Source organism: Octodon degus, unplaced genomic scaffold (assembly GCF_000260255.1).
Source record: "Octodon degus isolate 3935 unplaced genomic scaffold, OctDeg1.0 scaffold00180, whole genome shotgun sequence".
NCBI classification, from domain to species: domain Eukaryota; kingdom Metazoa; phylum Chordata; class Mammalia; order Rodentia; family Octodontidae; genus Octodon; species Octodon degus.
In genome coordinates, this window is record NW_004524756.1 from 3,543,693 (window position 1) to 3,561,031 (window position 17,339).

At 41.1% G+C, this 17,339-nt stretch overlaps 1 protein-coding gene and 1 pseudogene across 4 annotated transcripts; one reads left to right on the forward strand and one right to left on the reverse strand.

Annotated features, from left to right (window-relative positions):
- The first annotated feature begins 178 nt into the window (after window positions 1-178).
- Window positions 179-13,398, forward strand: Pcdh18 (protocadherin 18). 3 transcript variants are annotated; one of them, XM_004643642.2, is made up of 4 exons: window positions 179-3,071; window positions 3,821-3,906; window positions 3,992-4,155; window positions 11,447-13,398. In XM_004643642.2, the coding sequence occupies exons 1-4, from the start codon at window positions 588-590 to the stop codon at window positions 12,115-12,117; spliced, it is 3,405 nt and encodes a 1,134-aa protein (XP_004643699.1). In that variant the 5' UTR covers window positions 179-587; the 3' UTR covers window positions 12,118-13,398. The 3 variants fall into 3 exon arrangements, with proteins under 3 accessions (XP_004643699.1, XP_004643698.1, XP_023559558.1); XM_004643641.2 differs by having other exon boundaries at window positions 3,818-3,906; window positions 11,447-12,266; XM_023703790.1 differs by having other exon boundaries at window positions 207-3,071; window positions 3,818-3,906; window positions 11,538-11,830.
- Window positions 13,399-15,403: 2,005 nt separating this feature from the next.
- LOC101591210 lies at window positions 15,404-16,901 on the reverse strand (annotated as a pseudogene). The gene has a single exon (XR_002818605.1). The product of XR_002818605.1 is annotated as an alpha-enolase pseudogene (transcript).
- Window positions 16,902-17,339: the final 438 nt, after the last annotated feature.

Here is a 17,339-nt window from a genome sequence, read left to right on the forward strand (position 1 = left end):
CCCCTCCCCCGCCCTTGCTTCCCGGGCCCCCGCCTGCTCCTTGCTCCCCTCCTCTCCCTCCTCTCGCGCCCTCCCTTCTGCGATGACTCCAGCAGCTTTTGATTTGGAAGCGCGCTGATTGGCTGGAAGCGATTCAACACACGCCGGGCAAGAGCTTTGTCTGAGTTGAAGTGAAGTTGTACAGATTTTTAGACCGGAGTCAGCAATCACGGGTGTTTAGTCTGCAGCGGAGCAGAGAAAGGGAGAAAGAATCGCTCCGGAAAGGCACGCTGCAGACTCCGGCTGCCCGCTACAGACGGATTCCAACGAGAACGCGGACCTCGCAGAGGTGACACTGGCCGCTTGGCTGGAGAGGACGGCGGCCAAACCCACGCAAGGACTGGACTTCGGGAGGGCCGATAGCGGGAAGTCGAGACACGGTGTGTATGAGACAAAAGTTTGCGAGCTATTAATTGCTGTGCTGTGTTAAGAGACGCTTTCAAGTTTCAAGTGCCAAATGTCGCTTAGCTTTAAGTTGCCAAAGGAAGTTGAGGGAATTGCTTTGCTGTTTTAACTTGTTCTGCTAGGGGAATCTCAGAGATTGACCAATGCACCCCATGAATACTAAAATGCACTTTAGATTTGTTTTTGCACTGCTAATAGCATCTTTCAACCACGATGTACTGGGCAAGAATTTGAAATACAGGATTTATGAGGAACAGAGGGTTGGATCAGTAATTGCCAGACTATCAGAGGATGTGGCTGATGTTTTACTGAAGCTCCCTAATCCTTCTGCCGTTCGCTTTCGAGCCATGCAAAGGGGACATTCTCTACTCGTGGTGAATGAGAACACCGGGGAGATCAGCATAGGGGCTACGATCGACCGCGAGCAACTATGCCAGAAAAACTTGAACTGTTCCATAGAGTTTGATGTGATCACTCTACCCACAGAGCATCTGCAGCTTTTCCATATTGAAGTTGAAGTGCTGGATATTAATGACAATTCTCCCCAGTTTTCGAGATCTCTCATACCCATTGAGATATCCGAGAGTGCAGCAGTTGGGACGCGTATTCCTCTGGACAGTGCATTGGATCCAGATGTTGGGGAAAATTCCCTCCACACGTACTCCCTCTCTGCCAATGATTTTTTTAATATCGAGGTTCGGACCAGGACGGATGGAGCCAAGTACGCAGAACTCATAGTGGTCAGAGAGTTAGACCGGGAGCTGAAGTCAAGCTATGAGCTCCAGCTCACTGCCTCTGACATGGGCGTGCCTCAGAGGTCTGGCTCATCCCTACTGAAAATAAGCATTTCGGACTCCAATGATAACAGCCCTGCTTTTGAGCAGCAGTCTTATATAATACAACTCTTAGAAAACTCTCCTGTTGGCACTTTACTCTTGGATCTGAATGCCACTGATCCAGATGAGGGCGCTAATGGGAAAATTGTATATTCTTTCAGCAGTCATGTGTCTCCTAAGATTATAGAGACTTTTAAAATTGATTCAGAAAGAGGACACTTGACCCTGTTCAAGCCAGTGGATTATGAAATCACTAAGTCCTATGAGATTGATGTGCAAGCTCAAGATTTGGGGCCAAATTCAATCCCAGCTCATTGCAAAATTATAATCAATGTGGTGGATGTTAATGACAATAAACCTGAAATTAACATAAACCTCATGTCCCCCGGGAAAGAAGAAATATCTTATATTTTTGAAGGGGATCCTATTGATACATTTGTTGCATTGGTCAGGGTACAGGACAAAGATTCTGGGCTGAATGGAGAAATAGTTTGTAAGCTTCATGGACACGGTCACTTTAAACTCCAGCAGACCTATGAAAACAATTATTTAATCTTGACCAATGCTACACTGGATAGAGAAAAGAGATCTGAATATAGCTTGACTGTCATTGCTGAGGACAAGGGGACACCCAGTCTCTCTTCAGTGAAACATTTTACTGTTCAAATCAATGATGTTAATGACAATCCACCCCGCTTCCAGAGAAGCCGCTATGAGTTTGTGATCTCAGAGAACAACTCTCCAGGGGCATATATCACCACAGTGACAGCCACAGATCCTGATCTTGGAGAAAATGGGCAAGTGACATACACCATTTTGGAGACTTTTATTCTGGAAAGTTCCATCACTACATATGTGACCATTGATCCATCTAATGGAGCCATCTATGCCCTCAGAATCTTTGACTACGAGGAAGTGAATCAGATCACTTTTGTGGTAGAAGCAAGAGATGGAGGGAGTCCAAAGCAACTTGCAAGCAACACCACTGTTGTGCTGACCATCATTGATGAAAACGACAATGTTCCTGTGGTCGTAGGGCCTGTGCTACACAATAATACTGCAGAAGTCTCCATCCCCAAAGGGGCTGAAAGTGGCTTTCATGTCACAAGAATAAGGGCAATTGATAGAGACTCTGGAGTAAATGCTGAACTCAGCTGCTCCATAGTAGCAGGTAATGAAGAGAGCATCTTCCTGATTGATCCACGATCCTGTGATATCCATACCAACGTGAGCATGGACTCGGTGCCCCACATGGAATGGGAGCTCTCAATAATCATCCAGGACAAAGGCAATCCTCAGCTGCATACCAAAGTCCTCCTGAAGTGCATGGTCTTCGAATATGCAGAATCTGTGACAAGCACAGCAATGACTTTAGTAAGTCAGGCATCCTTGGATGTCTCCATGATTATAATTATTTCCTTGGGAGCAATTTGTGCAGTGCTGTTGGTTATCATGGTGCTATTTGCAACAAGATATAACCGGGAAAAAAAAGACACGAGGTCCTACAACTGCAGGGTGGCCGAATCTACTTACCAGCACCACCCGAAAAGACCATCCAGGCAGATCCACAAAGGGGACATCACGTTGGTGCCCACCATCAATGGCACTCTGCCCATCAGATCTCATCACAGATCATCCCCATCTTCATCTCCAACCTTAGAAAGAGGGCAAATGGGCAGCCGACAGAGTCACAACAGTCACCAGTCACTCAACAGTTTGGTGACAATCTCATCGAACCACGTGCCAGAGAATTTCTCATTGGAGCTCACTCATGCCACTCCTGCTGTTGAGGTAAGATCATGACCAGCATCAATTCACTGACAATGTCTGTTGTATGTATTAGTTCCTGAGCATTGCTATTACTAAGCATTAATATGTAAATTAAATAAGGTCAAGCTTACAGGTTTTCATGTAGCAAGTGTGCATACCTTACCAGCACACTGTTTCCATGACATCTTATATAATTTACTTGCAAGTAATATGCATTGCATTGAAGAACAAGTGTGGTAGTCCAAAGGGGCTGATGCATATCCCTGGAACTGCAAAATTAAGATCCTGGAACTCCCAGATGTGAAGGGACTTATTTTATTTTCATTGTTTTGGTCTCTACTGAAAAATAAACACCGAGGCCCCCAGATTCCTATCTGAATGCATGTCTTTTTTGTGCAAGTTTGGAAAATTTTCTGATGTCATTTTAAGTAGATGTATTGCAATGAATTTTATAGCTTATTTTACATATTTTATAACTGATGACTCTGCATTGTAAAATAATTCAATCTGTTATTTGAAAGATAATCTTTTTATTCAAAGAAGAAAAGGTAGTTGTGTCATCATGCCTACCTCTCAGGACACACTCCAGGTACATGTGACATTGGACTGCATGGCCTGCCATGGTCCTGCCTATGGGAATCTTTGAAAGGGATGTAATATGTTCAGTTACTCAGTATAAAATCCCAAGGAACCTCAGCTCTGTGCACGTGGCAGGGAGTACTTGGGGGTGTGTCTACAGGAATCAGCTCTGTCTGTTTGGTTTCCAGCAGGTCTCACAGCTCCTTTCAATGTTGCACCAGGGGCAGTATCAGCCAAGGCCAAGTTTTCGAGGAAACAAATACTCCAGGAGCCATCGGTATGAATTACCCTTGTTTCACCCATTCAGTCTCCCAGTAATGCTCAAGTGTAAAAATGATATTTTCCCTGATCGATCTTTCTAGATATGCCCTTCAAGACATGGACAAATTTAGCTTGAAAGACAGTGGCCGTGGTGACAGTGAAGCAGGAGACAGTGATTATGATTTGGGGCGAGATTCTCCGATAGACAGGCTGCTGGGTGAAGGATTCAGTGACCTGTTTCTGACAGATGGAAGAATTCCAGCAGGTAAGAGGACAATAATAGTGAATCTTTATGCTCAGATCTACTACAATTCTAGCAAAATGAACAATTTCACCCAAGCTTCTATTTCTTCTTTATTCATCCTTTGCAATAAAGATTTGTAGTCTGCACACTGTTACCAATGAATACAAAAGTGAAATACTGTAAAATTATTCACTTGAAATGCATAGCAAGTAGTTGATAGTGATGGCATAAGTATGAAAGGAGAGGACAGAAACCAGACCACTTTCTGGCTCTTTCTACCACATCCAGCATTGCCACAGGACACTCTGAGCAATTCTGTGAAATTACTGGGTGGATATTCTTACTCCGGGAGCCTGTTTTGGTGAAGAGTGGTGAAATGGACTATAATTTGGAGTGTGCTTTTCCTGTGATGGGAACCAATGCACAAAGTCAGAGCCTGAAATACATGCGAAAGGGTGCACTTTAAGCCCTAAAAATAAGAGAAAGAATGCACCGTGTAGGTGGTGAGGATGGAATATTTCTCCCCACTGTTCACTTTAACGTCTGCACTGTAATAGAAGAGAGGCAGGAATCCCAGGGGAATTTATAAGCACACAGTTAAATGAAGGAAATTCTATTAAGTTTTGAACCATATTTTCCTTAGGATTCCTTTCCTCTAATTTTGCAGCAGAAACTTACTGAACCAACTCAGTAAATACTGACTGTGTCACTATAGCAACTCTGTTACTAAGGACTATAATTTTGAGTCAACCCTTAGGCCTGTAGAAATGCCCCTTTAGCTAAATATGTCTCTGAATTCCTTACCTGTGGATTAAATGCCTGCTGTCCGATAAATGAAAAAAGAGACAGAAAAACATTCTAGTGCCCATTTTAGTTCTGCCTAACATCTATTTTGCCAATATAGTTAGTAAGAGAAAAGAAATATGGAGGTGTTATAGAAATCCATGAAAATCAATAAGCAGAAATTAGAGTTCTTTTAAGTCCCACTGGTCATAGAGTGGCAGTAGCCACAGTAACAGGAGGGGTCAGCAGTGATGACTCAGAGCTTGCTCTGGGGCCAGTTTAAGGATTTCAGGTCCAAGGGGAGCCGGTTCCCTCTCTCCATCCTCCCTTTCTCTCCTGCTCTGTTCTCCTTACTCCACTCCCTGCTGTCTTCCTCCATCTCTTCCTCTCTTTTTCTTCCATTTCTTTCCTTTCTTTCTTTTGTATGACCCTGTGGGTAGAGCCCAGGGCCTGATGGGTGCTATATAAGAGCTTTAACCACTGGGATACATCCCTAGCTTTCTACAGAGTTGTTTTCTCTACATTACTTCTCCGAAGACTTTGCCGTGAGAGTCAACCACTTGTAGAGGTGATATTTAACAAAAGTGTTCATACTTTTCAGATTTGAAAATTGAAGCCTGCTTATTAAGATTACAAAATACACCCCAAATCAGGCAGTTTGTTCAAGGTAGAGGTGAGACTTGTACCAATCTCCATACTCTTAAACACTAATCTGTGAAATACATGGAACAACAGGCATTTCTTTTTTAATTAAGTAGGTATCATATCTTCTTACCAATAACCTAAAGACTTACTGGCCTCTAGAACACTTGAACCCTTTTGAATTCTGATATCACAGAATTCTAATAGCTTGTGATGAATCCATTTTCTTATTGTATGTTCTTAAAATTATTTATGACTTATTTAATTCATTTTGAAACTGAAGATTGAACCCAGAGCCTCGTGCATGTTAAGCACACACTCTACCCCCTGCTAGCAGGAGCGTTATCTAGTACTTGATCTAGACAATAGTATTACTAGTAAATATTAGGAATGAAGACATTGAGGAAACCACAGATAAAAAAAGATGAACTGGGAAACAGTAAGTGTAGTGTAGCAAGTGACATTATGTTCCAGTCACGTCACATTTTTTTTGGAAGGGGCTTACTTTCATATTAACATTCCAACTCCACTAACATGTGGATGATCCTTTACAATCTTTTTATATTTACCCAGTCATGCTTAATCCAAAGCAGTGGGAGAAAAGTTATTTTCCTGGTGTGTAACCTTGTGCTACAAGCCACTTGTTTCTTCATGGTTGCTGAGCTGTAAGCACAGAGCACCAGCAGATCACCAGCAGCCCAGAAAATATATTGATACTGAGGCAGCATAGACTGCCATGTGCATAACTAATTATTGATAGAGGAATAAAGATGCCTTAATTGTCAGCACTATTCTGATGATTGCTTACTAACATTGTAGTTTGACATTTATCCTGGCAATGTATGCATCAAAATATAAAACCTGTCCTTCATGAACCTATAGTTCTAGGACATTTGCTGAGTAGGAAAATATGTAAGTCCACATCTGAATGCCATTAACAAAGTTCAGGACAGATTTCTCTCAAACATGTCTATTTTAGAACGCAAGCATCATATTTCAACTTGTTTTTAGTGTTAGTCTGTGAACCAATATAGACAACGTGGTGTTCTTTGTTTGCCAGGAGGGTCATTTCTGGTTATTCACTGCTTTAATTCCCACATAGATATACTACATACTGAGCCATAAAATTAGTGCATATTTTTGTCTGTTGGTTCATGTTTATCTGCTGTCCTCTTTCTTAGTCATCCAACATTGAACTATAACATGAAGTGTTATGCTCACAAAATCACCTTCTCTATCTTGTGGCACCAAGAATGATTTATGAAGTCATTTGACTTTGTTTTTGTAATACTGCTTCTTGCTGAACTCATCCCCTTTTCTTCATTTTCCTTCTATAAGTACTTACTTCAAAGGTTCTTCTTTAACTCTAGATTCTCTGTCCTCATGGCAAGTGCCCTAGCCTTTCTTCCATGGGTGGATGGATCATCCGTGTTGGGAGCCCCTCTCCAATGCTCCTTCCCACTGTCAAATCTTTCCTTCATGCAGCTTAAACAACCTTCTCAGAACATTTTAATTTTTTTCTTCTTTTTGGCTTAAAAAAATCAATGCATAACTTGTTGCTCAGCAGCAAAGAACAAAGTTTTTTATTTTGGTACTCAGAGCCCAGCAAAATCCACTCATAACTTATCAAGTCCCAGTTTTGCCATGTTTGAGTCTGCACCACAGGTAGAGGCATCACTTCCCAAAACAGCATTGCTTAGCTCTTTCCTGTCTTCCCACCTGAAAAATTATTTTTTTTCACTTTGGAAATAAAAACTATTCATCGCTCGAATTATTTCCTATTCCTCTTTCTTTGATGATGTCTGCGTATACCTTCACTCACTTACCTTGTATTGATATTCCTTGGCATCATCTAAACTGGCCCTTTAAATGGCATAAAAATGTCATTTGTTACACTTGGATTTAGCTCATGACCCATGGAGGTGGTGTCAGTGCTTCACAAAGGGTGGGACCTTAGTAGAGAGCTGATTGGTGACTCCATGACGGGTGACTTGACAGAAGTTAAGCATGAATTTTTCTTCTGGCATTCTATCTTCCACTTCATGCTTCACCTTTAAGCTGCAAGACAGGGACAAAAGTCACAGTGCTATAGCGTTGAAGAATTTATATAGAATTTATATAGCGTTGAGTTTCAGAGGAAGCTCAGCCAGCCCCAGAGCTTTCAGAGAGTAACAGGAAACTCTGCTGTTTGCTAACAACTCCTGTTCCCTGGGGTGTGGGATGCAACACTTGTGGTGCTGAATTATGTATGCACTGAGATTGTTTTCTAACAGCTGAATCTCCAGGGAACAGATTGAGAATATCAATGAAATTGCAAGAAATGCTTCCTCTGTACCACTTTCCTCTCTCCATTGGTTTTCTTTCTCTCCATTAGTCTTTCTTCATCTCTTTTTCTTATTTTCTTACTATATTTCATTTAAATTTAGTTGCTTTATAACTAATGGACTACTTCCTTATTATGATTAATTGTAAATAGCATGCACCCTTTAGAAATAATTCATATGACTGAAATTATTTTTGAGCATGAACTACCAGATTGGATTATATGTGGAATTATGTGTGTAGACTGTGTTGTTATTTGTGTGTGTCTGTGTGTGTTATTATGTTTATTGCTGGTTATATGTTCATTATATTCAGGTATCTGGCAAACCTGATCATATTCAGAATTCTCAGTATCCTGTATAAATTTCTTCTTTTTTCCATAATTTTATTGAGAAACAAATAGCAATGAGACAGTTTCAAACCGAATTGGTAGGACAGTTTCAATAATTAACACATTGCATACATTCTTCCTAGTGGTTAATTGCTGTACAAGATGTGGACATGATATCCTATTTTCAAACACCATTAGAACAAATCCCTCTATTCATTAAGAGAATGTAACTATATCTATCCTACCCACTTTGAATACATAGATACAAAATGGACATTCATCTGTATCCCCTTTTTTTGTTAAGTTCTGTTATTTGAATATTATAGGTGTGTAAACTCAGCAAAATAATCTAAAAGAGTCCAGTAGCCCATAATAGTATTGGGTCAGCAATAATAGTATTGGGTCTTCCACTTGACTGACAGAAATTGTTGACCTGAGTCCCCCACAGCTCAACATAACAGCATGGTTTTACTTCTTATATTTCGTTTTTATATTTTTCTGCTGGATGTTTAAGACCAAGGTAAAGCAGGACCTATGTAACAAGAGTTGTAGCTTTTGGGTCTGAAAAGGTCAGTGAAATCCCCTCAGGATTTATCCTGAGATCCTGTACCTCAGACTGTAGAACCTTTGTTAGTGTCAGCCATGTGGATGACTCACGGTCATTGCTTGGCCCATGTGCTCTCTCTGAAACCCTGAGAGAATGTTTTCTCTCCATGTGACTCCTTAGGCACACTCTACATCATCGGTCACTTTCCTCTTTGGCCCCATAATTTCCTTGATTAGAAAATTTGGGACACTACCGAGTTACTTGACGTTACAGTACAAGTTCTCTTAACCAATACCATTCTCAGGGCAGGGGAGATGGTTCAGTGGAATAAGCACTTCCCTGGCAAGCACAAGGGCCTGAGTTCAATCTCTGGTTCTGGAAAAAAATATATCATTCTCTTTAAGCCATAAAGCAAAACACAGCCAATCCAATAAACAAGTGCACAATAAAGTTCTTCCTAAGTATGAACCGCAGAGGTAAAGACCAGGAAAACAAATGAAGTGTCAGCAGGTCTGTTCCCTTCTGACAGGATGAGAGTAAGATAGCATGTACAGGTATCCTTTTCAGTTTCAGAGACCCAGTAATTAAAAAACAAGTCATTAACACTATAATGGTTACTTCACTGTTGAGAAAATTTCATTTCTATTTTAATGTCTCAGTGCTTTCAACTCTTTTTGAAACTGTCCACATTACATGGTGAAAAATGGCAGTTGGTTAACATTTCTAAGTAGTAATAATGCATGAAGACAAGACAGTCCTGCTTTTATTCTTAAATCAGACTTGCTTTTTCAAAAATTAATCTTCATTTATAGCATATTACAAAGTGATTCTGTATGTTCATTCTTTTTCCACCTTGACTCACACAGGGCTGGTGTTCATGTGTTTCTCTGCATTTTCCCACTCTTCTTTTGCATTGTAGCTGCCCGAGCTGTGCAACTTTGTTCTTCTCACATCATTTGCTCTCACTTTTTGTCCCTCTAATTTCTCTCTTTCCCATCAAAACTTGAGGACCTGAAGGATTTCAGAATAGAAGTATCTTGCAGGTTCCAGCCATAGAGTGTGGTGATTTCTAGACCCTGAAACGAAAACCATTATTTTTCCCCATCTGAAATGTAACTGTTCTTGCATCACTTTTCATTCAAAAACTGCCAGCGCATCCTCCCTCTAAGCAGATGCTTCTTTAGGTGGGAGCACAGTTGAGTGGGCACCGCAGGGAGCAGTACTCTAGGGTCAGCCTCTAAACAGCAATTTGGGAGGAAAGGAAATTGTTCTCAAGTAGCCAAATCTAAAAATTTAATTCAAACAGAAAATGGGGCTAGTGTGAGTCCAATTTCCTTTCAGATCTAAGAAAATTACCTTGCGATTTCTAAATTCTGTTCTTCTAAAATGAAATCATAATGCTGAGAAGTCTTAGGTTTTCTTGAAATAAATCGCTTGTGAAATATATTTTATATATTTGCATTTCTTGGTTTTCATGTGGTTTAGTTACTGTATTTGCCAATGATGAGTTTTTTTCTTTTCTGCTTTTCTTATATCTTTCATTTTCTATAAATATGGCCACTCATATTCCAACAGAATATCAGAACATCTGGGAGAACTAACTAATGATTTTTCATATTATTCCCTTTTTGATGATTTTCTTATGATTTCAATATTAATGAATTTAAAGTTTTTAAGACAACACTTAATGATATGTGACTTCAGATGTTTAATAGTTCTTTAATAGTTTTTTTTTTTTTTTTTTTTTTTTTTTTTGTACCAGGGATTGAATTCAGGCCCTTGAGCTTGCCAGGAAAACACTTATTCTACTGAGCTATATCCCTGGCTCCAAGTATTTTAATAGCTAAGGAAACTTTCCATGGTATTTTGCAGAATAAGTCAACAAATGACTTATAAAACCTTTATGAGAGATTAAACAAGTATAATTACTTGACAACTACTTATATTTCTAATACCTCCATTAAAGCGAGACAGGTAGAGTGTCATGTCAAGCAAGCTGCACAGATGTTCTAAAGGCTTACTGGTGTCAGTTCCAAGTCAAGTGTTTCACTTTAGAATTATATTTTTGAAAAATTAAATTTTTAGGGCCAGCCAGATAGCTCAGCAGATTAAAGCACCTGCTTAGGCAGAGTGCAGGCTGGGTTCGATCCCCAGCATGCTGTGCTGGCCCCAGCTCAGGGGCATGCCGAGAGGACGATTGAGACTGGGCATGGTGGCGCACACCTGTAATCCTAGCGCTTGGGAGGCTGATAACAGGAGCATCACTATGACTCCAGTCTGTGTAGTGAGACCTTGAAAACCCTGTAGACCCTGTCCTAAATACAGAAAAAGTTAACTTTTTATTTTGTTAGTTCTTTTCATGCATAAGTTATCAATCCAGTTTCTCACTAGAAAAAAACTAGACCCTTTGAGACTGGAAGAATATCCCTAAGAGACTCACTAACCTCTTCTTTATTCAGTGAACAAAAAATATAGCAGCAGATCAGACTTAAGGAGGTCCATAACTAACTCTAGTATTCAAATTGAAGCCATGCTTGTAGCCCACCTCGTGTGTCCAGTAGCAAGTTAGCACCCTGCCATCAGTCTACCCTGGTCTCAATGTATTTAATAAAAGCGAGATTATGTTTCTCATGGTCCTGAGTCCTGTAAATACAGTAACGAATCCTCATTGCTTTCCCCGAGCGCAGCCATGAGGCTGTGCACAGAAGAATGCAGAGTCCTGGGACACTCTGACCAGTGCTGGATGCCACCGCTGCACTCTCCCTCCTCTGATTATAGGAGCAACATGTTCATTCCAGGGGAAGAATTCCCAGCCCAGCCTCAGCAGCAGCATCCCCACCCTAATCTTGAGGATGACGGCCAGCATGCAGAAACTGGGGAGAAGAAAAAGAGTTTCTCCACCTTTGGGAAGGACTCGCCAAATGATGAGGACACAGGGGACACCAGCACCTCCTCCCTGCTCTCAGAAATGAGCAGCGTGTTCCAGCGCCTCCTGCCCCCCTCCCTGGACACATATGCTGAGTGTAGTGAGGTGGATCCGTCCAACTCTTTGGAGCGCCGGAAGCCACCACCGGTGCCGGCTAAAACTGCAGGATACCCACAAGGGGTGGCAGCGTGGGCAGCCAGCACACACTTTCAGAATCCCACCACCAGCCCTGGGGCACCCCTTGGAACTCACTCCAGTGTGCAGCCTTCTTCCAAGTGGCTGCCAGCCATGGAGGAGATCCCTGAAAATTATGAAGAAGACGATTTTGATAATGTGCTCAACCACCTCAACGACGGGAAGCATGAACTCATGGATGCCAGTGAGCTTGTGGCTGAGATTAACAAGCTGCTTCAAGACGTTCGCCAGAGCTAGGGGATTTCTACAAAGCAGTTTTGTTTCCATGTATGGAAATAGGGAACAGGAAAAACCCTGAAAGAACTGGCTCTGCCAAATAGTTGCATTTATCATAAATGTGTCTGTGTATATTGAATATTAAATACTGTATTTTCGTATGTACACAATGCAAGTGTGATTATTTTAATCTGTATTTTAAAAATACATTTGTACCTTATATTTATGTGTAATTTAACAAACAAATTTTATTTTTTTACTCCCATGACAAACACGTCTCTCCTGTTCATGTAGAAACTAGCCATTGTTTAAGTCTGATATATATTCAACCACAAAGATAAAGGTACTGCCTAGACTAGTTAAGTTGGGGTAGAATAACTATGCTCTGCAAACAACCTCACTAATGCATTATACAATTCTTAGTTCCATTAAGTGACCCAACTTATTTTGCCATACTTTAAAACATTAACCTTAACATATTTAACTATGTTTTAATTATTGCTTTTATTAGTGTCTGCTAGCTCCAATAGCTCACCTCTAACAGCAAAATTAAAGAACGAAGTGCAATTCTATCTTAGCATTGGGAAGCATCTTCAGGAAGGTATCCGAGCTGATGGTCGAAATGAATTTTTCACAATGATATACACAGGACTAAAGTCAGTGTTTCCAGACTCCCAGGTCCCTTTTATTGCACGCTACACGCTGGTCTGACCTCGAGAGTGTTTATTCTACAATATTGTAATCTACTTCCTATGAGGGGAAAGTGATTCCCTTCCAATTTTGTAACATGTGATGTGATTCAAGGGAATGGATTCTGTCCTTTGAATGGTTAGCAGTGTGTATTCAAATAGTGTGGAGTGTTAGTGCACAGCTATGCCAGTGTCCCTCCTAGGGTAGTAAATATACCTGTTTTCTTTTGAAACCATTCTGTTTTAATCTCTCCTTCTTTCCTCCTAATACTTGAACATTTTTATCTTCTGCATTATTTTTGTTTTGCTACAACTATTCACTTTTAGCTTTTGTCTCCTGTGCATGATCTTATATTTTTGCTTGCATTTTAGAACATTTATAATGCCACAATTTTTGTATCACGATTTCGTATTATTTCTTGTGTGACAAATGAGAATTTATTTATTGTGCTGTTATCTCTCTGTGGAATGCCTTTGGTGAGAGAGGTCCTTATTATGACTATTATCATTTGTGATCAAACTTCTATTAATGTTATTTCTATTAATACACTATCTTGATTGTACTCTCCAAAAAATTTTACTGTCATGAAAATAAAAAGAAAATTAAAGTAAAGTGAAAGCAATGTCTATAAGTCGAAGTCCTGTTCTAGACACATGTTCAAAAGCCAGGCAAGTACCGTTTCTTTCCTAAGAGGTTAATTCAGTGTTGGGTTTCAAGTGACAGGGAGGGAACATCCAACTGGCTGAGAATCACTATGGAAAAGAAATGAATTTGAAACTTGTCATGAAATGAAAAGTTTCATTCCAAAACTTGGAATGAAAGTAGGTGATAATATTCCAACTGGATTAAACAATCTTAAGTGCATTTGGAGTGTAAAGAAAAAAGAATGAGTAAGAATAACTGTCTAAATATTTTTCAAATTACGCAAAACACTTTCTGAGAACATTTTGCATTAAATTGTTCAAGAGAAAAGTACGCTTAAAATCTTTTCAAAAGGCTAAAATATCCTCCATGGTTCAATTGGAGGGAATTAAAATACTAGAAAAGTTAAGTAACTTAAAATTGGCTAAAACTGAGATGTTTGAATTCTCCAGTGAGTAGTGAGTACCCCATTAAATGGAATGTACTGTTTCTTTGAAAAGCCACATGTGCCTTCAGAGAAAAGACTGAAATTCCAAACAAAATTTCAGTTTATTTTTCCACAGGTTACATGCACACATGTGAACCACATACATTTTGTGTCTCTACTTCCTTTCAGTAGTGCTGTCTTTATGAAAACGATTTTTATAACTTCTATATTTTTAATGATTTTTTCCCTAAGCAGCAATTGAGGAAGCAAAACTGGACACAGACGTAATGAATCACATGACGTAAATAAAATGCCATGATACATCCAACACGACATCTTTGGTTCGCGACCCAACACAGAATATTCTGTAGCTCAGACTCCGCGTTTCTCTAGCCTTCTACATTTACTATGAATTCTCATAGCCACGACTTAAGGGAACACTAGTACACTGTTTTGGCTTTTCACTTCTGTTCTTTCACTGGTAACTTTTGGTGAAAGCTGGGCTCCGGTGCTATAAGAGGGATTGACTGCCTCGTCCCGTTTATGTCTCTTCTTTTTGATACCACACCTCTTGTAGATTGAAAACAAACACAAAAGGAATTAAAGATTATTTTCTCCATTCATTATTCTCTCATATCTTTGGCTTTATGGGATCCTTCACATATGTTTTTAATGGTCATCATCTATTAATGAGAATCGTCGCTCAAAAATGTCACTCAACACTGAATCTGTTGTCCAACAAATCCTCCTTTAAATGCTTGTAAATAGAATGTTTAGAATTTCTTCAAAATTTTATCAGTGACACTGTTATTTCTCATTTCTTTCTTTTTCAGTATTCAACAGATGTAGTTTAAAGTTTGTTAGTCATTTAACTTCTTGCTCCTCTTGTACTTCTTGCTGCATATTATACTCATCCTTTCTATTAGATAACAAGGAAGAGAAACGACAGCTGAGCCATTATCTCACTGGAATCACTGGTCCAGCCACATTGATGAAAATGAGCTCTGTTTCCTTGTTTCAGTCATGTAGTGTCACTGTTGGAATACATTCAAGGGTGGATTTAAAATATTGACTAATTAAGTTCAAGGATCTCACAAAGCAAGAACATTCATACCAAAGTAGTTGTATGAGCAAAAAATGTATTGACTGAAGGGAGACTTTCAATCTTTCATGACCTCATGCAGCTAACACAATGGTGCTTACTCTTCTTTCCTGTGATTTCCTTATGCATGGAATAAATTTAGGCACTGTTTCTTCAACACTGTGGAACATATTTTGATATTCTCTAGTGCCATATATCTTGACAAAGTAATGAAGATGGAAGTGACTGAAGTCTGAATAAGCACTGTTTTTGCATAGGATTTGAATTTTATGAAAATCTTAAAAGATTAATTTGAAGTTTTAAAAGGAATATGAAAATTGTGGGTAATTGAGAAAGTGTTTGAATTCTTTTTTTTTTTTTTTTCCTGGGCGCTGGGGTTTATTTCACAACAGAACCACTGGGAACCTGGCCTGAGGCGCACACAGGACTCCCTCCAGATGTGGTGGGACACAAGGTGACAAGCATGACGATCACAGCTGGGGTCAAGGGCTCCGGGTGGCCCTGATGGCATCTACAGAAGCAGTGGCAGGAGGGGACCTAACTACCTGGGCCTGAGGCCCAGGCTCTGGCCTGCCGCAGCCTATTTGCTCAGGGGGTTTCTGAAGTTCCGGCCGGCGAACTTGGCCTTGCTACCCAGCTCCTCCTCGATTCTGAGGATCTGATTGTACTTGGCCAGGCGCTCGGATCGGCAAGGTGCGCCAGTCTTGATCTGTCCAGTGCTGAGTCCCACCACCAGGTCAGCAATGAAGGTGTCTTCCGTCTCCCCGGACCGGTGGGACACCATGACGCCCCAGCCGTTGGACTGTGCCAGCTTGCACGCCTGCAGGGACTCGGTCACTGAGCCGATCTGGTTGACTTTGAGCAGCAAGCAGTTGCAGGCCTTCTCATTCACGGCCTTGGCGATACGCTTGGGGTTGGTCACTGTGAGGTCGTCGCCCACCACCTGGATGCCAGCACTGGCCGTGAACTTCTGCCAGGCGCCCCAGTCATCCTGGTCGAAGGGGTCCTCAATGGACACCACTGGGTAGTCCTTGATGAAGGACTTGTAGAGGTCGCCCAGCTGGTCGGGTGAGATGTACCTACTGGGGTCGTCAGGAGACTTGAAGTCCAGGTCATACTTCCCAGACCTGAAGAACTCGGATGCAGCCACGTCCATACCGATGACCACCTTGTCCGAGTAGCCGGCCTTCCCAATGGCAGTCTTCAGCAACTCCAGGGCTTCCTTATTCTCCAGGATGCTGGGTGCGAAGCCACCCTCATCGTCCACGTTGGTGGCGTCCTTGCCGTACTTCTCCTTGATGACGTTCTTCAGGTTGTGGTAGACCTCAGCCCCGGTACACATGGCTTCCTTGAAGCTGGCCGCGCCCACAGGCAAGATCATGAACTCCTGCGTAGCCAGCTTATTGCCAGCGTGCGAGCCACCGTTGATCACGTTGAAGGCAGGCACAGGCAAGATGACCTCGGGGTTGCCTGCCAGGTCGGCGATATGGCGGTACAGGGGCACCCCCTTCTCCACGGCGCCGGCCTTGCACACTGCGAGAGACACTCCCAGGATGGCGTTCGCTCCGAACTTGGATTTGTTTTCAGTCCCATCCATCTCGATCATCAGCTTATCAATCTTCTCCTGCTCCACGACATTCAGTTTCTTGCTAAGCAGGGCAGGTGCAATAGTTTTATTGATGTGCTCAACAGCCTTTGACACACCCTTGCCCAGGTAGCGGGTCTTGTCATTGTCACGTAGCTCTAGGGCCTCGTAGATGCCAGTGGAGGCCCCACTGGGCACAGCAGCTCGGAAGAGACCTTTGGAGGTGTAGAGGTCAACTTCCACAGTGGGGTTCCCACGAGAGTCAAAGATCTCTCGGGCATGCATCTTGAGAATCGACATGTTGGATTTCTGGCTACCGGATCTCGTCGCCCAGGAAGAAAAATGAGGGTGCTACACACACCGAGATGCGCGTTGAAGTGGCCAGTATTTGAATTCTTTAGGTTAAACTCACAAAAAACCTCCCTTTATGTTCATAGTCATCTTACGTTGTGAAATTATAAGATACCAAATAACTGTCATTTATATTTATTAGGACTTCTCAGTGATTCATAGAGTAATTATATATGCTTACATAAATAGATGTTCTAATTTGATTAATTAGGCTATTGTGGAAGTGGAAAAATTATCTAGTTTAGTTAAATTCTTAGAACCACCACATTCACTTTTTTCTTTTTTTTTTTGAAATAACTAGATGATATGTAGAGCAGTACACCACAGTTGATAATGTACTTTACTGTTCAAATTGTGGATTCATACTTCATCTTTGTAATTAGGATCATAGTCAAGTGTACCCACTTTTAATAAGTAATAAAGACTGTTAACATAGTCTCAACTGA

Coding starts and splice junctions, on each gene's coding strand:
- Pcdh18 (XM_004643641.2), top strand. CDS start 588: ATGCACCCCATGAATACTAAAATGCACTTTAGATTTGTTTTTGCACTG. Junction 3,907..3,991: donor AAATACTCCAGGAGCCATCG/GTATGAATTACC, acceptor CGATCTTTCTAG/ATATGCCCTTCAAGACATGG. Junction 4,156..11,446: donor AGATGGAAGAATTCCAGCAG/GTAAGAGGACAA, acceptor CCCCGAGCGCAG/CCATGAGGCTGTGCACAGAA.